The sequence below is a fragment of the Motacilla alba genome, chromosome 1A (genome assembly GCF_015832195.1).
Source record: "Motacilla alba alba isolate MOTALB_02 chromosome 1A, Motacilla_alba_V1.0_pri, whole genome shotgun sequence".
Taxonomy (NCBI): Eukaryota; Metazoa; Chordata; class Aves; order Passeriformes; family Motacillidae; genus Motacilla; species Motacilla alba.
Genome location: NC_052031.1, coordinates 61831951 through 61854396, shown reverse-complemented (window position 1 = coordinate 61854396; position 22446 = coordinate 61831951). Strand labels below are relative to the sequence as shown.

At 40.5% G+C, this 22446-nt stretch overlaps 1 protein-coding gene across 4 annotated transcripts in view; it reads right to left on the bottom strand.

Moving 5' to 3' along the window:
- The window catches only part of TBXAS1 (thromboxane A synthase 1), a 235717-nt gene that overhangs the window by 165848 nt on the left and 47423 nt on the right, over window positions 1-22446 (bottom strand). For all 4 annotated transcript variants that reach the window (XM_038153016.1, XM_038153018.1, XM_038153019.1 and 1 more), the window contains one exon: window positions 14375-14468. In XM_038153016.1, the coding sequence (XP_038008944.1) occupies window positions 14375-14468 (94 nt within the window). The remainder of the gene's footprint in view (window positions 1-14374; window positions 14469-22446) is intronic.

Below are 22446 nucleotides of genomic sequence, written 5' to 3'. Positions count from 1 at the left end.
CAGAGGGCACTTGGCTCTTGGTCTCAATGAGTGGGGAGGCAAAATTGTTACAGCCACAGCCCTCAGTTTCCTTGCCCATAAAACTGCAAGTAAACTTCCTTTCTTACAAGTCTCACTCTCCAGATGATAAGCTTTCAGCATATCAAGGGAATGCTCCTGTGTTAGGACAGTGGAAAGTCCACACAAAACCGAGTCTCAGATCTTTGCAAAACACGGTAATAAAATAAAAAATAAAATAAAAAACACAGTAATATAATATATTAAGAGGCTTCAATTCTGACACTGTTGTTCCAGTCTGTTACCTTGCCTGTCAAAAGATGGGCTCATCACTATGAAATGTCTTAAAGTCTTTTAACATAGATTTGCTATAATTGTTCAGAGAAGGATTTTATTATGTTTTCCCCTCCCATATGGCCATACTGTGACAAATTGCCTTTTCATCTTTTTGGTCATAGAATAGCTTGGGTTGGAAGGGACCTTTAAAAGCCTTCTAGTCCAACCCCCCTTCAATCAGCAGGGTCACCTTCAACAGGATCAGGTTGCTTAGAGCCCTGTCCCAAGTTTTCAGGGATGAGAAACTTCAGTTTCCAGAAACCTGACTCCTGAAAGTGACCATATTTTTTCAGTATAGTATATGCTTAAGACAAAATTAAGTGGAGCAGACTAGACTTTGCATAACTAAATAAAAGGAGTTGTGGCAACATTTAGAAGTACCAACACCTGTTAACTCCTATGACAAATCCTATGGTAACATTTTTGGGTACCAAAGCATAGCTTTAGCTGCCTTGGGTTAGACGCCAGTACATAATCATTTTGGCCATGGAGCATACAGATGCTTGATAAAATGTGAAATCACAGCAATTCCACTTTCTCCCTTCCCTAAAGGCACTGGATTGGGTGGTCTTGTCCTTCTATGTAAAATAGGCTGGGGCTCAGTAATGTAACTTTCGGACTGTCTGGAGGAGATCCATCAGGAATGATCATTCACAGATTAAGTATGTTGTCTATGCAATGCAACACATCTGGCCCTTCTGGCCCAGGGGATAAGTAATAGAGTTAGGAATGCACATTCCCAGCCCATCCCCTGCAAGTCTGCTGTGCTGACACTGATCCATGCAGATCTAGGGCTGGCTCGTGAGCCACCTCTGCCCTCCCTGCTCTGGCTGGCACAGGTCATTGTCTTCCATCACATTTCTCAGTGATGCCACTTGTATTGTAAATGATACCCAACTGCTATCTGGGCATGTGCCACAGTGTACAAAATAACCAGATACATTGGGTTGCTTGCTTTCCCACCTTGTTTACTTTTATGCTGATTTATAAATGTTTTTTCTGCTGGACAGGGCTTAGACAAGCACACTGGAGACTGTCCTGGTTACAGAAAGGTTGTAGAGTTCCAGCACTGTGTGGGTGTGACCATTGTTATTCCATTGCTGTGAGCTTTCAGCAGCAGAAGTCAGGCACCTTTCTGTTCCCTCCCTTACCGGAACGAGCGGGGCAAGGGAAGCGGCTTATTTGGACTTCAGTTTCCTCCTGGTGCTAAAACTAGCATGGATACTCATTCAAACAGGCTACTGTCACATGTTCAGCCTTAAAGGACACCATCTGCTAGTGCATCCGCACAGTGAAGTACTGCTTCAGACACACCTCTCCGTCAAGTATAAGGAAAGCCTCATTTGTTTCAAACACCAACTGCCTGCTGTCCCCTACAACGCCTTAGCACGCAACAGCCCAGAAATTCTCCAAAAATAAAAACTCATTTAGCTGGAGTCAGGCAGGGAATATCAATTTTGGTAACAGGAATGATACAATTACATTCCTTAGCAATTAGTCTCAGTAACAGACAGACAGTATCTCTAGTAAATTGCGGGCCAGATTTTACCAGTCTCATTCATACTGAGCAGAGCCTACTAGCAAGACCCTCTTCATCTCAGTTCTGGGGGAATAAGACTCTTCTTAGCAAAAGTAAAGCAATCAGTGTCAAGCTGAAAATGTTGAGTTTTAGCCCTTTGCTCTGTTAAACCCTGTAATTGCCAAGTACCTCTTTCTAGCCAAAAATTATTTTAAAAAAATTTTTATCAAATCATAAAAATTATTATTATTATTACTCCACAACACAGAGGTTGAACTTTGCTGTTGGAGGGTAACCTCACACGTAGCAGAGTCATGCAGCAGCAAAAGACATGGCACTGAGACATCTGCGGGGGGAAAGTCTCATCCCTGCAAAGCAGGACTTCTCCTGGAGCTCAGATTTGCCAGCCTGTGGTCTTCAGGGTAGCTAGAACAAGGATGAGAGATGCAGAAATTTTGACTCCAGGTTTCAAAAGTTTGGTTTATTATGTTATGATATATATTATATTAAAAATGCTATATTAAAACTATACTAAAAGAACAAAGAGAAAAATACATCAAAAAGTTAAATGAGAACAGAATAGAATGAAAAACAAAGTCTTGTGACTCCCAGAGAATCTAACTCAGTTGCATCTTTAATTGGTTATTAAATAGAAACACCTAACATCAACCAATCAAAGATGTACCTGTTGCATTCCACAATAGCAAATAATAATTTGTTTACATTTATTCTTAAAACCCCTCAGCTTCTCAGAAGAAGAAAATCCTGACAAAAAGATTTTCATAAAAATATCATAGTAACACCAGCCCACCTGTCCCCAGAGACCTTATTGATCTGGGAAGGTACTGGGATCCTCCAACCTTAACTCCACAACTTTTCCTTCACACACTAGGAAAAATTTCTGCAGCAAAAGGGCTGTCAAGCTCTGAGCAGGCTGCCTAGGGAAGTAGTTGAGTCACCATCCCTGGAGGTATTTAAAAGACATGTAGCTGAGACACTTTTTGTGGTGGTTTGGTGGTGGATTTGGCACTGCTGGGTTAACGGTTGGACTCGAGAATCTTTTGCAACCTAAAGGACTCCATGTACAACACAACCTTAGCAGGAACAGAGGAAGGACAGCCTTACACAGGCCCAACCATGCTGCAAAAGGTTCTTGTAAACTGCCTTCTCTACTGCCTCCGCAGCTAAATATAATTGAACCTGAAACACTTGGCCCATGCTTATGCAAAAAGGTGGATTTGAGAGGGGAGGTTGGAGGGGAAGCCTGCGCCACCCGTTGCAGAGCTCCCTTGCCGGCTCCAGAGCAATGCTGTGCTCTGGGAGACAGGAGCTGTTCAAATGTTTTGACAGAACACGCCGATTCCTCGGGAATGTTTTTATTCTAGTCGATGTGCCAATTCCGCACAGATTTCCTGCAGAAAGCAGGCAGACTGTCTGGGTCTGCTGAATTAAAACGACTTCACCCAGAAAGAAGAAAAAGTTGCATTTTCAGACCATTTTTACTCAAATCCATCATTGTATTTGTTTTAGTCAGTTTGTTGGATTGTTTTCAATTTTACCTGCAAATTCTATTTTTTAGCAGGATCTAAAGACAGGCCAAAAGGCATCAAAACACTGTAGAAAATTAAGCTCAAGCAAAAGACCTCTGAAGACATTTGAGATATATTTTTGTATGTAAACAATGCAAAGAGATAAAGAGGGAAACCCAAAAATTAACCATGTTCTAACTAAAACTTCTTAGTCTGGTTCTGCGAGAACCCAAAACCTCCATTTTTGCATTTGCGGTTGTCTTTCAAAGGCTTTCTTTCTTCCCTTTGCCTTAGGGAGTTATTTATAGGGCTATTATAATTTGAGGTCTGGTCTTCTTGTGGCAGGTCCTCCATCCAGGAAATGAAATAGCATTAGAAAATGAAATCTCACATTTATGAGGTCTTAGGGATGGCTCCCTGGGGCACTGGAGAGGAAAAAAAGAGGTAGGGAAAAAATATAAACACAAATATAACTACAAGATACTTGCAAGGTCCCTAATTCTATCTGTGATGAACTTTATGAGACTCTTTATTAAAATAGAGACCCCTGGTATAAGGTCACCAACAACTTTTTTTTTCCCCAAAAACTCTCCCATTTCCCCCTTCTCTATGGTCAAGTGCCTTTTCCTCTCCACCTTGGCTGCAAGGTGCTTCTGCCCTAGATTGCCTTCAGAAGTGGAACAAAAATAAGGATAAATCAAGTGCTACCCTTCCTCCTTCAGCCTCATCACACACTTTTCACAAGGTAACACGTGTTGCAGCATATTAACAGATCAAGGCAGATGTGTTCACGTCGCTGCAAAAATCACATATCAACCACCAATTTCTTATTCATACCCCTTTGTGTTTCTTTCCTAAACCAATCTCTAGAGCCACAACATCCCTTAGCCTATCTGGGGCTTATCACCCACAGCTTTCTCTCAATAAATAGAAATAAAAGTAAATAGAGGCAAATCCAGAAAGACTTTGGGGCTCACCATCCCCTTTCCCTGTGTGTCCAAAGACAGATTTCCCTCAACATCTTTTCAACATGTATATTTTTACCCCAACTTTCTTTGACAATAACCCTAAAACAATTAAATCAATTAGGGTATTAGTTAAGTAAGCAAACCAATACTACTTCTCTTACATGAACTCGTTTATTAACCGATATCAAAAATGTAAAACATAAAACTCTACAGAGTTTTAACAGAACAACAGAATTTAACAGAGCAACAATAAGTTTTCTTTTACTAGTACATAAACATAGGTGTGAAAATTTTGATGGAATGTATTACATAATCCTATCTAATCATTCAAAATCCATTCATAAGAACATACAATTAAAGGAAAATATAACTAAAGTCAAAACTGATGATAGAACATAATTAAATGATCTACTCAATAAATTAAACCTTACACCAAAATAAAATAAAATCAAAAATAGGTGTGTGTATATATTAATTATCATCATAATTATAACAATACCTTACCTACTCCAATACATACAAAAGATAATTAACAAAACTATCAAAGGAATATTCTTAATATGAAAAGAAGGGGGAGATGTTGGAATCCGAAATGCAGGGAATTCTCAGAACTTTGGGCCTGCAAGCCAAACCTTAGAATTAAACACCGGATTTGATATCTTAGAAAAGGTTTCCAGACTTAGGTACTAGAAATGAGAATGTGGATTTATAGTTTAAAGCAGAAACTCATTAAGAAAGTTTGGAGTTTTAGAGTTTAAGACATAGAAAAATAAAAGTACTTACAAGAAGTTACAAGAAGTTTAGAATACAATTCTGTAGGTTTGTGTATCATAAGATTAACTAAGAGAACTTACACTGTAGCATGAGTCCATAAGATGAAATGTTTAAGAATTGGATGAAAAACATAAATATCCTTATTTACAGTTTTTTATTAGTCAATAAATCCTTAAAATGTCATATAACTAGGGGGTCTCATTACCTTCTGAACCATACAGTAAAAATGTAAGCTGAACTCACCCTTCCTATCTATGAAGAAGATAAGAAAATTAAACCACATAATCTAAAAACTCAGAGGTCCCATCTCTAACTCGTTCAAAATTCCTTGAAAAACCCCCATATTTTCTCTTTTGAGTGGAACAGGAGAAGTACCATTCAGCAGAAGAATAACACCTATATTTAAAGTCCCACTCAACTTCGCAGAGAATATTTCAACTCATCATTGCATGTGACTTCTTATGGCTCCTTCACCCTAACTTTCACTAATGCGACCTAAATCAACCCAGGCATCATCCTTCCTATGAAAGTTAACAGTTTTTCTAGACTCACAGAATCAAAAAAATGCCATCCAATATAATACACAAAACCTGTGAAAACTCAACAAATAGCAAAGACTATTTTGCAATTATTTTTATGCCTATTTCTTGCATACTTTATTATGAAAATACATAGTTGAGAATATTTTGAAACATGCAGCTCAGTTTTTTTTTCTCTTGTTTATAATTTTCAATTTTCTGGTAGTAAGGTAAAATAAGTTACCAATGTTCAGCAAGCTGGTTTTGCTACCTGAATATTTAAAACTGTCCCAGGGCAACTGTCCAAAGAACACTTCACCTTTCCCTCTGCCTTACCATAAATCTCCTAAAATTCATAGAATATTACAAAATCGAAGCAGGAAAAAAGGCTAATAGTTAATAAACAAAATGAAAAGTTAGTCCAAGGACAACCCAAGACTACAATTCCATTCACTCATCCATTCATCAGCACTGTATGATGACAAAGACAGAAAGAAAATACAGCAATTTGAAATACATTTCTTTTTAAAGCACACAGGTTTGTTTAGACTTTCTGTTGATTTCTCTTTTCTAAAAACCAACCAACCAAAAAACCACCCAACCACAATAAAAAACTCAGTCAAGTCTCAAAAAAAACCTGATTAGATTCCAACTCTAGTTGATTGTTGTTTCACATTACCATCTAAATTTAGACATGTGCCAAGGCCTCTGAGGCTGTGGAGAAACAGATTAACTTTTGAACTTTCCACCTCTGATAAGATCGGTCCTTTCTTACTCTTCAGGGTCTTTCTAAGCAACTCATATTTCTGGATCAAGCTGCAGAAATGCTTATAAAAAAAAAATTCAAAATAAAAAGCTCTCAAGAAAATATATTTTCATTTATTTCTGAGAAATTAGGAGAACACTGAGCACTCAATGGCCAACTTACACCTGTGCCTCTTTGTAGCTACTGAAGCCTCACAGCCCTGCACAGTGCCCACCCTACAAACTCACCCTGCCTCTCCATCACCACATCCATTTGACTACAGGCCACGAGTATGACCTAATTTCACACTTGGAACCTTCTAGGAAAGGTTATATTTCAACTCTACATCCTGCCTGGGAAGTGGGAAAGTGGGAAGAACACAGAAGGTCATGAGTCTTATAACACTACCAGGTAGTGATGCCATCCAAAGTGCATCACAGGCACCCAGAAGGCAAGCACACAATGAATACCAGGGATTTACCAGCACGTGTTTGAACAGGCAGTCCTCCAAAGCCTTCAATTATTCATTTAAATAGAAAGCCTTGCACAAACCAAACCTAGCTAGATGCAGCAGATCAGACCCACAGCAGCTATACCTGCCTATTCCCAGAAAGGACAGGGAAGTATCTTGCTTGTCAACCTTTCAGGATGGCTTGCTGCACAGAAAGCCAGCTTCTTATCTGAAAAGACATGTCATGCTGTAAACATTTCTAGTGGAGCTTGGGTTAGTAGCACTTGTAAGAAAACCCTAATGAAAATAAATTGTTATGTATTTACCCATATGCTGAGGAGCATATGGCTAATGCGTTTAGACACTGCTAATGAAGTTAAGACTCTGCTAAATTTGTTGGCTCATGGATAACAACTGTTCACAATACCCAGTCTGAGCCTGCTATAATTTAAGCATTACAACTGATACCTGGCCATTATTATACATACTGGTCTTGCTGACATAGAAGAACTGGATTTCTGGATGTGGGGTTCTCCAAATGTGATAAGAAGGTGAACAACATAGGATGCTTCCAAACTCCAAATTGACAGATAATGTGAGCAAGTTACAATTTCATGTAAAATAACAGAGTTGCTCTTATTCATCATATCCCTGACACCGTTGCTTTCTTTCCTAATTTCAAGATTTTATCTATTCCAACACCTCTCCTTCCTGGCCAGTGCAACCACAGGCAAAACTGAAGAGAAGACAGTCACACTTAAGAAATAGTCCTACTTTTTCACATTCACGTGTAAAAGCCCACTGAGTTCACTACAACAGCTATTGGAAATCATCCCTACTTTGCTGCTTTTCAAGATGAGGATCCCTACTTCTTCTGGAGCTCAAGGTAAAGTCCAGTTTGTGACTACACTGGCTCTACCTGTATGTTGCATACTACATATGCAACTACACATTATCCCATTCTCTCAGCCCAAACACTGTGTAGCTCAGCTGTTTGGGTTCACTGCTGCTGCAAGTCAGGCCAGAGCTGGCTTTAATTTAGCAGTACACACTGCTTGAAGAGCAGGCTGCATAGCAAATTCCAGAGGGTTATGTGCAAGCCTCTGGAATGTTCAAATGATGATGATGAACGTGCAAATATACTCTCCAAAAGACATAACACGTGGCAAACTTCCCTAGACCATTCTCACGAGCCAAGTGTCATTTTAATGATTCAGACCTCTATTCTCACTGATCTTGGGTAGTCATTTGGCAGCTGCCACCAAAAACCCATCAGAGGACAGTGGTCAAGGATGGCATAGAAGAGAAGTATCCTTCAGTGCTGTTATCTTGGGGACCACCTCACTCAGAGACCTTCATTCATAGGCCAGAACTCAGGCCTGGCATTAATTCACAGTCCCACTTGCTCTGTGGATATTGCAAAAATTATATAAATGCCCTCTGCCCTTGGAGCATCCCAGTCCATCCAAGACAGCAGTGATATCAGCTTCCCCAAGTCTAACAGGCCCAAAGAAGTTGTCCAAAATGTTTCACCATAACCTGATCAAAAAGCAGACCTATCTATTCCAGAGCATCATCTTTACCATTTTGCAGGTGGATAAAAGAAGCTCAAGATGAAGCAAAAGAAAGAGACTTGCTTACCCAAAAAGAAGAAAGCTTTGCCCCAGTCAGATTTGCCCAAACACTGAGAGTCTGAGGAAAGCCAGGAGCATGATCAGGGAATCTCTTCTCACTCACTGTGCTGCCACAGACAACAGCATCCCCTTTCCACTTAAGAGCCACCAGATCCCTCAACCATGGCCTCTCCCCCCTCGCTCTCAGTATTTGATAAGGCAAGCATGAAGTGTGTCAAAAAGAACAACCAAAGCATGGTTTAAGGAATACCAAAACCATGATGATGCTCATCAACGAAGTCTACATCTCCTTCTAGGGGCAACTGCCGAGACCTATGGGAAGCATTCACACAGTCCTGTACAAAAATAAGTGTTAGAGCTTCTCCAGGAAAAAGCCACACCATCAGCACACCATTCCTTGTAATACAAAAAGGAATTGCTTCTTCCCTCAAAGGAAGAATGGTATAGTCCAGAAGAGCAAAGGCATCTGTCATGACCACTACCACCTTCATTGCACGGGTCACCATTATTCACCAGTAAGGCAGTGGTGATTCATCACATTTTTCTATCACACGAAACCTACCAGTTGCCTTGCGCAATACTGTCTCAGCCTCCATAAATGTTATTTAAAGTTGATGTCACATTCATAGCAAACACAGTTATGGGAAACACTGCAAGTGCAAAGAAGTCAAGGACATGGTGTCTCTACAGAAGGGTCTCTGAGGTGTATGCACTGCTCCCCAGACACAGGCTCACCTTGCTGAGACCCCCACCAGTGCAGGGACAAGCTGGAGTGAGCTACAGCACAGTCCTACCTGATGCTCATCTCAGAAGCTGAGGTCCAACCCTTGATGAAGGCAAATAGCATTTAGTCAAGTGCAAGACAGCCAATTGTCTCGATGTCTTGATTTCCAGCTTTAGATTCCCACAAAGAGACACTGCACCAACTTTGTCAGGTTATCTGACAATGCTAACATCTGATCAAAGGTAACACAGACTATCAGATGAAACTAGGAAAATACACATCTTTAAAGGGGAGAAAAACTGTCTTTATAGATGTAGAAATATACCCATAAATCCAGATCTAACTCCAGCTTTTCTGTCACACTGCAGACAGTGAAATGGCTAGGTTTAGATCTGCACCACATACATGTTCATGCCTCCCAATCTAGGGTGGTGGCATTTCCAGGATGTAAGAGAAGATCTGGATCACCCCAAGAGGTCTGTTCTGGCAGTCAACAGCCCACACAGGAATCTGGGGGAGAGAGACAGGTTGGTTGGTGATGCCACAGCCAACCTTTCTGGTTCCACACAAATAGCTATCAAGTTGTAAAACACACACTCCCTATCTCGTTCTTCTGTTGTTTATCTGCAAAAAGAAACACAAAACCATATGCAGGCTTTCACTGTCAATATAAGTCATATTATTCTTGTAATTCAATCCAGGTCCAGAGCCTGAGAGCTCCTTTTCCTTCATTTCCCCCCTTTTTGCTCCCCTCACCGTTTGCCCCTCTCCAACCTTGTTTAGGTTTGAATGCTGTGTCATTAAATTCCAGAGCAGTAAACACTGCAGCCTCTCTCTCTAAGCACCCACACAGTTTGTTCTAGGCTAAAAACTAAACAGGGGGTAATTTTATTCCTGCAAGGACTCTGCCTTTTATTTTCCTTTACGTCCAACTTGAAGGATGCTTTTGGCAGATGCGTAGTGAAGGAAAAAAAAGTTTGCTCTCTGCTTCCTCCCTGCACCCCCCCCTTTTCCACTCCCACCCATCAGCCATAAAACAACACAGCCCAGCCAGATCCCAAACTGAAAGCAAGACAAAGCACCCACACAGCCATCACTTCCATTCAGCAGAAATGGGCCGCTCCTGGGTAGCCCAGGATCTACAAGTAGGCCAGACTGGAATAAACAGAGTAAACAAAGGGTATCCTGTCCAAGCTGAGAAGGGCTAAAGAGAGGGATGTCTTTCATTAACATGCAAGGCAGGGATGCAAGCACACAGACAGTCAAAAGCATCACTGGAGCTTGCAAGGAGTAATAGGAAGAAAGCAACACATGATCACGCCGCTGTAAGGACCCAAAGCACATCACTCAGCTGCACGCAGCTGCGTATTCCAGCAACCAAGGACCACAACAAGGCAGCAATCCACACACCCACCACCACCCCAAAACATCAGGGGCAGCCCAGCCCCAAGCTTCTGCACAGTGTCTCTCTCCAGGAGGCTGAACAGGGAGCAGTACACACAGGTACAGGACCGGGCGACCAGGGCCTTGCAAATGTCAGAGCCAATGACATTTAAAACAGCATAGCTGTCATTTTAGGAAAGGAATGGGAAAGGGGGAGAAAAGCACAGCACAGCCATAGCAACAGGTCAAGTGTTTGCCAGAGAGAAAGGGTGATGCATATATGAGGCTTCTCAGTTTTCAGAGCATTTGTCACATAATAAAATCATTAGCTTGGGAATTGATAAAAGAGTTTGGTTTAGTTTTTCTGCAACCTGCTGCTATAAAGTCCATACAGGTCCACGTGTGAAAGTCCATGCTGTGTATACCTACCCCTGTGTCAAACATTACGCAGCTATCACAAACAACCCTCATGTTTTTCCAGACTCATAGGAAAAATGCAGCACATGGAGAGGTGAGCAAACAGTCAGGAATTTGTAGCAAAACAGCAGCCTGTCAGCTGCAAGTCTGCTCAGTTATTGGAAAAAATTGAACATGCTGCTTTTTTTAAGCAGCCTAATCATATTTACTATTACATCAGACTTACCCACCACAAATTGTTCTCATGCAATGGAAGAATTTTTAATCTAATATCTTGGACTCAGATAATTTCCCAGCTGCAGAACTGCAATAATTTCCTATCTTCCCATTGTTGAGATAAGCTGATTAACTTGGATATATTTTAGTTTCAGAGTGTGATTATCTCCCTTTATTTTACTTGAGAGAGAAGGGTGACTTACAGTAAAATAACTTTGTTTTCCCCAAGCCAGCTCTTAAACTCTCTTTTTCTGTGATGGAGATAGGTCTTTCCTGTTGCATTTTCCTTAGCCCCTTTACTTTCCAGACTTCCTCTCTCAGAGACACTACATTAACAGCTACTATTATTTTACTCAAAGAAAATACACTGTTCAAGAAATTTTTGAAATAATTCTTAAAAACAAATAAAAATCTCATGAACAAAGTATTTTCTTGTTTAGAATACCTTTGAAAGTTTATCAAATACCCCACAACCCAGCACTACTGGTAAAATCCTGCTTGCACTGTTCCTTTGTTTTCAGGCATATTTAAAGAAGAATTGCAAAGAAAGGATGAGGCCTGATTACATGCACAGTGCAGCAAAACAGGAAACTCCACTTATTTCAGTAGAAGTTATTTACACCCAAGTAAGGTAGAAGACGAGCAAACCCTTGAATTTATACCATTACAAATTGTAAAACACTGCTTACACAATCTTGATGAGATTTTTTGACATTTAATGTTTTTTCTTAAATTCCCAGGTCATAGATTTACTCTATTATGTCAAAGGGACTTCCTCTCCTGCTTTATTTCTTTTCCTTGTATTCTAGCAAACATATTCTAGGAGAAAAGCCTGAATCCATAAGATGAGGACACTTTTTGGACTTCAAGGCTGCATATATTGAAGCCTCTTGATTTCCTTTTATCTTCCAGATTTCACTTGTGTTCAGGGCTTTTCAACCTGCGATAATTCGACCAGACCAAATTCGACACTGGAAATGTATGAATTACACATATGCAGATTCCCATATGGCACATATCAATTCATTCATCTTAGTCACCATTCATTAATTCCTTTGAAATAAATGTTCATGGTTGAAAAGCACTAGTTTGATGATTTAATGGGAGTGTGGCTCATGTGTTTTCCCTGCACAAGATTAGCAATTCTAAGAAAGAGCCAGCCTGTTTAAAAGGGAGACTCTCCAAACAGCTATTTTGTGGGAGGTTGCATAAATATGGATGGGCAAGAACTTCTTAATATTATATAGAGCAACAGAAAAAAACCACCTTTTTTTACCTCCTATTAAAAAAAAATAGAATATAAAGTAAACCCAACCCCAACAAGCCATTACTCATGCACATCAGTGTCCCTCACAGCTAAGCCCCTAAAACCTATTCCTATTTCCAGTAAGGTAAGGTGATGGGCAAGCCCTGGTTCTTGCTTGGGGGAAAGAGAAAGTGGACAATGTCCTCTACTGACTGCAGGGAGGGCACTTGTGTCCCTGAGAATGCTCTCATAAACAAGAGCCTGCAGTATAAAAGCAGGGCTCCCATTACTGGCTCATTGCTACAGGCACTATTCTAGGAAGGCAGCCCCAGGAGCAGATCCAGAAAAAATGGCAAAATACATGAGAACAGGAAGAAAAACTACCAAGAGCCTGGGCTCCTTTCTGCCTGTTCCTACCAGCAGTGATAGCATGGTAGAGAAGATGGGTGGTGAAATGACAGAGTGCTGGACATGCAGTCTTGCAGTGCTTGTGGCTTTGCACCACTCAGCTCCATTTCAAAACAGTTATTTCTTTGTATCCCAAGATACAATTTCTGAGCTACCTTCATTTTTCTTCCTAAAAGGTAGTAAAATCAAGGTTAACTTTTTTGCATTAGTCTGATTTAAGTTAAATTAATGAATGCTATTCTAGTCATGAAATTTGCCTAAGAGATCATAATGATCATTTTGGGTAATTTCTCAAAACCTTTACACTTCTGCACTGGTACAGAGCATCTAAAACATACCAAAATAACTTAGTCTCTAGGCACCTTTACCTAACAGCAAGCGTTAGCAGGTAGCTAATGACATCTGGATTTCACCACTAAGGATCTACAGAATGAGTGGGTTTCTGCCACCCAGCTGAATTGAAACCCAAAGAGTGAAGGCGAACAGGTCTGCATCCCATACTGCCAGAATCCCTTGTAAAAGTCACCCTGCCAATTCCAGTTCAAATTAATCTAGAGCGGATTAAGTCTGCCTTTTATGCTATTTTCTAAATGAAATCAGATGTACATGTAAAACTGATATTTAAAAGGGTTTTACCTAATAATGAGTCAGGTATTGACAGAACAATCACCATGAAGACCAAGGTAAGAGGCAATATATTCTCATTAATAATTCAAATCTCAGCATGGATATTGATGACCATGCACTTAACAGGGAAAACTGGGCAGCAGCTGGAGCTGGCCCAGATTTCCTGAAAAGTTCTTGGGCTGCAACAGAGAGACACTGGAGTGATTTTACTGCAAGATTCAACCAGAAAAATGGCAGCTCCTCATTATCAAGGTATCTTGGACCCTCAGCAATACCAATGAAATGGAGCAAGGAACAAAACACAGCATTAGCAGTCAATTGAAAGAGGATGGGTGACAAAAATAAGGGAATAAAATCTGGAAGCAAAATGCCAGCACTTCCTCTTCCTCACAGCCCTAATATTTGCAGCACTGAGCAACAACATCCAGGAGTCCCTAATTGCAGTTACTGCTTGGGAGCAAGCAACATTAAAGGCTTTAAAATAAATGCGTATAATCGGCAAAAGTACAAACAAACAGAAAGGTTGTAGGAGCCAAAACCACTCAGAACAAACCAGTTGGGGCTAGTTAACATAATCTGCTCTATTCACATAACTAAGTTTGTTTCATTGAGGGTATGAACTTTCTTGGAAAAGCTCAAGTAATTAACTGCAGGAGCTTACACATTTTCTTTCTCTCAAGTTTACTTTACCCTGGAATTAGAGCTGCATACACACAACTGCTTCTATCAATTCATTCAAAAAGCTGAGTTTTCCTTGTCCTTTCCAGAGGGACATGCCTGAAGAGGTGGTACCAGTGAACTGTAGTATCCTCTTCAATTCCTCCTGCCTCCTATCCACTCCTCTCATCACTTTGATTGATACAAAGAAAAAACATATCCTACCTCACGGAAAAAGAGCAGGTTTCCAATGAAAGGAAGAGGTGGAGGATGCCGGATCCCTACTCTGCTTAGTTTGGAGAATGCAGATGTGGAGTACCTGGAAGAAAAGGTAGTAAGTTAATTTTGGATCTTGTCGTCATGGGACTTGCCACAGTAACTAGTTCAGAAGACTTCCCTGGATTCAGAGAGGGAGGAGAAGCTTTCTCTGTTGGTCAGACAGAACTGCCAATGTGATTACGTTGCTTGGCAGCTCCTCAGGTCACAAAAGTGAATGCAATACACTGGTGCTTCAGAGAGGGCAAAAGGACCGAGTGACTCAAACACAAGCCTGCAAAATTGAGCAGTGGAATGAGAGAGCTGCTCCTCTTCCCACAGAGGGTCTTGTAAGTCAGAAGTGACTCTCCAAAGCTACATGAGGTTACAAATGAGATCAAAAGAAGCCTTTGGGGTTTGACTTCTGTGGCACTGTTGGGAAAGGAACAAGACAGATTTTCCGATTTTCTTCTTCCATCAACTCTACCTATACAGATTACAGAACAAAACCTCAAGCCAGTCGCAGTTGTCCATGAGCCAAGACAGTCAGTATGTTCAAGTCAAGCCTAGTATTTGGGCCAGATATGCTGATTAAGTGATTTTTTTTGAGCTGCCAGTCAGCAAATTAAACAAATATAAAAAATACAGGGAAACAAAACCCAGACTGAAAAGCTTCATGCATCCCTTGTTTCAGATGAAGCTGTGGCATGTTGACAGGGACAATACTGGAAAAAGGAAAAAGAAGGGTTCTGGGATTGGGGTTTTCTTTTTCCTCCCCTCCCCCTTTCTTAATACAAACAATGGATTTAAGTCAATGGACTTCAATTAGTGAAACCTGAAAGAGCAGGAGCTAGCAGCAGCAGCTTTGATCACCCAAAGACACAACTTTCATTGTGCAGTTCCGTTTGCTGAGATTTCCTGCAGCACATTACCTATTTCCATAATGGATTTTCTTTTGTGAAGGTATTTTACAAAAATCATAATCAGGAGATGAGGTTTAATCATTTTTAAAGAGCAGCCATTTTCTTTTTTTAATGGGGCAGTACAAACCTTCACAAACACAAACCCTCTCACAAACCCAATAGAAATTATGTGTATTCAGTCTATGCAAGGACACTGTGTCAAGTATGACAAGGTATCATGGAGTAAAGGCACAGAAGTCAACATTTATTACACATTTTATACATATCATTGATTTCTTGGCTACTTAACTGCTTTAAAAAAATATGAGATTTTCCTCAGCTAATACTCTTGGGAAAAGAAATGTTTTAACTTTAAAATGACAAAACAGCCTACATGATACATTTTCATCCCCAAAGAGGATTTCTTTTTTTTTTTGCTGCTGCTGCTGTTTGAAATCTTCCTGAAGTGTCTTTGTGTCATGGCAAAGTCCTCATCTTCAGTATGTAAACAGTGAAAAAGATTAAAATCCCTGTCATTGAAAACCTGTCAATTTTGCAGTATTCTATCCTGATGTTTTCACTGTAAAATACATGGCAGATCACAAAACACCAGGCTGGGCTACTGCTCATTTCACTGTGCACCAGACGGTCTGTAGACTCCTGGTTTTCATGTACAGCAAAGTGAAGAGTGACTGCAACAGAGGCTTACACTAGACAAAGTAAATGATGTGATCACCAAATATTTTAAAAGGAAAAAAAATAATGAGTACCATTTCACATGGCAAGAAACACAGACTGTGAAGACTATTTATACTTAGATGAACAGTTCGTCATTGTCACCTTCTGAACATTACTGGCAGCTTCATACAGGTGAGGATTTGCTTTCCTTTTCCCCCCTCCTAATGTGGTTTTATCCACTGCTTTTTATTCAGTTACATTTGAAGTAAGTTTTCGAAAGGTAGGGAGCAGCAGTTTACAATGAGATGGGAGAGAGAAGCAGTGTCATCAAGTTACAGGCTGAAACATAACAACAAAAGGGGGAAGCCAGCGGGAGAAAAAAAGAATCTCATCAATAAACATATCTAGCTCTACTCTATGATTTTACAACATTTCTGGTGTTGTTGAAACACCCGATGTTTTACAGAAAATAAAACAGTATGCAAGTGACCAAAGACTAACGGGGCAGCATGCACAAAAGAAGGATCTAACACTGCACATGTAGCCTTAACTTTGACTATTTCTAATGCAACAGCTTACTTTCTGCAGCCTTAAATACTAAAAGCTTCCCCCCATCTCTGCAATATTTCCACTCATTCTCAGTATTTTGGGTGGAGGAGAGAGAGAGGGGAAAGAGTAGCTTATGGACCTCTTTAAAAAAAGAAGAAAAATTGTCCTGTATAACATGCAGTGAACACCAGCAATACACGAATCTGACAGCTTTGTGGCACAAACCTCTGCCTTTTGAGCCAGAAGAGGCTGATAACTCAAACAGGCCAATTTATGTGATTTGGTCACTCAGTCCCTCCATGACACACCCTTGGCCAGTAACTCAGAGCTTCATCCTAAGGGCACTGGGAAAACAGTGTCCGGGTTTTTGTTGCTGGGGCGGGAAGGTGGGCTAGAGGCTGGGCAAGTGCAAACAGGCAGGGTGGCCTCATAGGCAAAGCCATTGGTCTGGAGAAGCTGTACATCTAAATGAAACAGCTCCAGGCCTGCCTTATCACCAGTGGGAAGTCTTATTCTCACTCTGCCACTTAAAACACTTCTACATTACTTTACCACAAAAATTAATCTGGTATCAGGAAACCCCCTGCTGTTGCTGTGGGTACACACTGACAGTGGAAGATCAGCCGATGGACTAAAAAGGTTAAATCAAATGCAAAATCTAGAAATAGAAGAGATACTAAGAGTGACCAAGATAACCAAAGATATGGAACCACTTCTGTACAAGAAATAAGCTAACAGGATATCATCTTAATCATGGGGGGGAGGGTGGGGCAAAGCAACTGATGCAGGTTATGACAAATATATTTTATATCATGAAAGGATTAAAAAATAAATTAAGAGCTATTACCCAAAAATTTAAAATATGAAAATCCACAAATGAATATTCAGGTGGTGGAATTAAAAAAGAAACACTTTTCCAATAAATAAATATACTATCTATGGAACTCCTTACCACTGATGATTTTCTACTCCAGAAGTGTAAAAGGCTTCAAAAGATGATAGAATAAATGAAAGAGGGGTGGAGGGAGGGAATCCACAGACACTTCAAGCTAGTAAATTTAACAAATGTAAGAGAAATACATGGAAAACATGAAAGGAAAGGGAAGAAAATTAATAAAATTTATTTTCTTAATCAGGCAACTAGTCTGTAAGCTTCTAATTGCATAATAAGAGATTAGACTTTTATAAAACCTAAAAGATAAGACCCCAGACACTTCAGCTGTCTTAAGAGGAAGAGGGGAATGAGTGTATGCGAAGTGAGGCGCATGAAAAGGATAAAACTCTGATGGTAGCTACATTTACTGGACAATCTAATACATTCTCACTCAAAAGAGAAACATACCCTAATATTTACACAAGTACTGCTTCCTGCACAACTCTTAATTTTAAAGCTTGGCATTACATTTTGAATTAAGTGACAAGACATCAGAAAAAAAAAATATCAGCAATGAAGAAGATCAATAAACAATTCAGAAACCCTTTGAAGACATCTGAATAGCCTCTGAGAGCAAAATGCTCTCTGTATATATTAAATGCAACTGTTAAAAGGAAGTTAACATGCCAAATTCATTCCTGTAGGCCAAAATGGCAGATACAAACTCTTTGAAATACTGACTTCTCTCCAAAAACACCATTCAAAAAAAATTAAAAAAAAAAAAAAAAAAAAAAAAAAAAAAAAAAAAAAGAAATGAAAAAGGGAGAGAAAAAGATAAATAATGTAAGTTGTGAAGGATATATAACAAACAGAACTAGCCATCTGTCCAGCCAGGTCAGTATGCATACAAAAAGTATTTGCTGTCTACCATTAAGGGTGATCAATTTGTGTAGCAGACAAGATTACAGAGTTTCCAATTCTGCATCATGGAGTTCAACATCCTGTTGAAATTACCCCAAATTTCTCCCAATACAGAAAGTGCATCATTCCTTCTACATCTAAGTAATACACAACATAATAATATCTAAAAAGCTATAAACTGGGACACAGGGATGTTATTTCATCTCATTGTTGGGAATTGGGAGCTGCGTTCTTTTGCAAGACTGACGAGGAAAACAAAGTATTTTGCTGAGATAATGGAAATCATTCCTGCCAAACGAGAGACAATCGCCATGCATTTTTACCTATTTGCCTTTATTTCCACATTCCCATACCAGATTCCAGTTATCACAGGGATGTATTTTGCTCACAAAGTAGTGATAATGCACAAAACAAAGGTAGCCTCCCCAGCACTACAATGATGGCTTGTGAAAAAATACACAAAATATACAAGCATCCCTGGGAGCCCAGTCTCACCAAAACATCATCCCAAAGCTGGCTACAGACTTTCAGGTCCCAGCCCTCTCTGGGAAATTCTGCATTATGAATACTGCAGCAGCGTCACTGGAGAGCTGCCATCACATAAGTCTTTCCTCTTGTCTGCTCCTCAGAATATTTAAGGTAGAAAATCATTATCAGGTCCCATTCTGACAAAGGGAAACAGAAAACAGGTCTTGCTAGTGGGTGAGTGCTGCAGCCAAAGTGATACAATCCCAGAAGGATACAGCCTATGCTGATTATTACCTCCAGAAAGCATAGTCACTGAAAGAAAAAACAAAACAAAACCACAAAACTAAATCAGCTGTCCATCCCCCAAAGTCTCTCAGAAAACAGAAGAGAGAAAAATGAGAAAGGTAAATCCCTCTTTGGTCAACACAGGCTACTAAATTGCCCTTTACTGTTTACAGCAGTACCTCTGGTGGAAAAGGAGGGATTTGCTGAACAAAAATACACTTGAATGTATAGAATATCAAGCTCAGATTATGGAATTATTACTACACCTCCAAAAAAAGATATGGAATATCCACAGGTGTGCCACTAAGAATGAACTGAAATTAATCTTCAAGAGACACTTTAGTCAGTCTGGGATAAGGAAATTTGAGTACTGCATTTGATTTTCAAGCTCAACAAATCTGTACTTTTTAACCATGAATTTGTAGGGCTATAATAACAGTTTCAGGGATAATGAGAACTTCCATGTAACACTTGCTCTCCTTAATCACTTGCATACACTCACAGAGCCTTAATTTTTACATAATTGCACAAGAAAAAGAAAGACATTGCACACATTTGCACCATCTGCCTCCACATGGGCAGATGTTTTCCAGCTGCAAAACCTAAATGATCATAAGACATTATTTCATTGAAATATTTGCTAATACATCAGGAATAGTGCACAGGAAAGGCAAGATTATATGCCCAATATTAAATTTATGCCTCATCTATCTGCTAATAATCATATTTTAATCCATACTGTTCTGGTCTGTCAAGCAATTTCCTTCATGTCTCTTAAGAGAACTGATAGTCTCAAGAGATTGGTGGTAATAAGGCTTCAGGTTGTCACAGTGTATTTAAAGTTTTGGGGGTTGCTTTGATTTAAGTTCTGAAAAATTAGCAGTAAATCAAGGCCAATTAAATGAAAAAGCCCAGACAGAAAAAGCAACACTCTTCACCATATTCCAGAGTAGCCCTGCAAGAGACAGATGGTCTGTACAGCAGGTCAATGACAATATTTCATCACCTCTCTCAGAGTGCAACCTCTTCACACTGGGCGGTGACTTTTCCAAATAAAGAGCAAATGAACAAGAGTCATAAATCCACAGCTTCAGCCCTTCTTTGTTGGCTCAACACCTTTAAACAAAATGATGGAGGTCAACAGCAGCAGAGGCCATTGGCTCCTTACAGCAATATAGAACCTTGGGAAAGGAGGTGGGAGCTCCATCCCACATGACCACAAAGAGGAGTCTCCTCACCAGGATTGACCACAGCAGATCTGAGGTCTGGTGCATCCATGAGGCCATACCTGATGTCTGCAGGAACAGCTGGGTCAGAGCTGATAGCTAACAGCTCATGTCCCAGCCCTGCTGCCTTAACCGCACACAAAGCTATTCTCTCACTCCCTAGGACCACTGGCACCACACCTTTATTAAGGAGTGGTTTCTTCAAGTACCTGTTTATTCAGACTGGTATTGTGGGGCATACAGAAGAAAATGGTACAATGTCAAGGCCATAGATGTTCTTGTTTCAGCCAGGAACACTGAAGTTTGCAAAAACAGGGGTATTGCTAGAAAAACGGTGTTCAGAAAATAGTAAAATTTCATATACTTTTTTTTTCCTCTCCTCAACTAATTACATCTCTTAATTTTGCAAATGGACATCTCAATTCTTCATCTCAAAGGACATGAAGTTTTTCCTAATTGCTATGCAAGTTCATATCCTAGTGATGCTACTCCATTTGCAGAAAACATAGCATCAGTTTTTGTATGCACCTCAGCAGTTCCTACACACCAGGAAGAATTGTACGGATGCGGGAAGCAGTTCCATCTTTAAATTGAGGGAGAAAACTCTGCTTGGGAGCCTGATCATTCTGGCTTTTCATTAACATAAAGAACATACTCATGGGCCCCTGGCCCATTATTTCATAGGGCCGAAAAGGGGTTGCAGTGTTGTGGTGGTTGAAGTCCCAAAAAGTTATTTAGCAAGCACATCAAGTAGCGGAGTAGGTGCAGGCAAAGCCACATTGCATTCCCTCTAGAGCCTGCCAACCTCAGCTGCCTTTCATGTTTTATTCCATGGAGTTGTGGTCTACCACAGAACTTGCCTGGTGTCTGTTGCTGTCAGGGATTGAGAGTTAGCTGATTTTAGAGTTCAGCTCTTGTACCACATTTAGCAACAGCACATGCAGAGCCACTCAGTTCCAGCAGGAACCAGCTGGCATTAGGTTTGCATGACATCACACCCTGCCAGGACAGCCCTGGGAAAAACAAAATTGCTTCAAGATGCTCTATGACCCCCAGTGCTTTAGGGCCAAAGACATCTCCTTTAACTGAAGGTGAGGTGGGGAACACAGTCCTCTCCCCTTTTTTGAGACCAGCCTGTCAGCATACCATGTGGCAGGTACCAAAGCAGTGACAAAGTAACTGGAGCAAACTTCAGACATTTTCCCCCTTGCAATCTCAAATGAGCAGTGGTGACAGACTGCAGGGAAAACTCACCTCCCTAGAGACAGTTCTGGATAAATGCTCAGACATCGTGATTACACAGCACATGAACTAATTATATTTATTTATTTTTAAGTTAACACCAAGGAGCCACCATCCATCTAGTGGACTGAATGTGGCAGAGGTCCTCTTGACCAGAGACATATGTGATCAGAGCACCAGAGATCATTTAATGGTGCTCAGAGAGCCTGAATTAATGGTCCACAGCCCGACTTTGTTCTGGCATTTCCTAACTTGTGAGGGCTTGACCTCACAACCTCAATAATGTGACTTTAATGCAATTTTCTTTGCAAGTTCTCATTTAAAGAAAAAAAAACTCATTAAAAATACATCGCATTGCATCATTTTGCATCCACAGGGGTCATCAAAAGACCCTAGACTATGGCAGAGACCTTTGCCAAGTGAGCTAATGGAAGAGCTGACAGAAGAGGCAGGTTGTCTTTCACACAAGGGAGCTGTGAGGCGCAGCCTGCCAGAGAGTTTCTCAATACTTCCTCACAGAGAAAAAAACCAGCAAAACTGAAGAGTTCCCAAACCAAAATGCTAGGCTTCTTTCAGGGTGCTAGCATCTTACTAGTGAGCCCTCATCTGCTCCTCTGGCAGTATCGCCACACCCTGTTCTTCCTCCTCCATGGACCTGCCGCCCGCTCCAGCCGCTGCTTCTCACTGGAGCTGACTGCACTGCCACCCTCACCCAGAACCTGCACCACCTCCTGTCATGAGCTCCCCAAATGATCCCTTCCCAACACAGTCCCAACACTGGTTTGGTCAGCCATTCACCCTCCTTCAAGCAGAAATGTATCCCAGTTTCTCCTTGCCTAACCTCATTCCTATCAGACTGTTTGCACTTGCAGTTCTTGTGCCCGAATCTCATTGCTG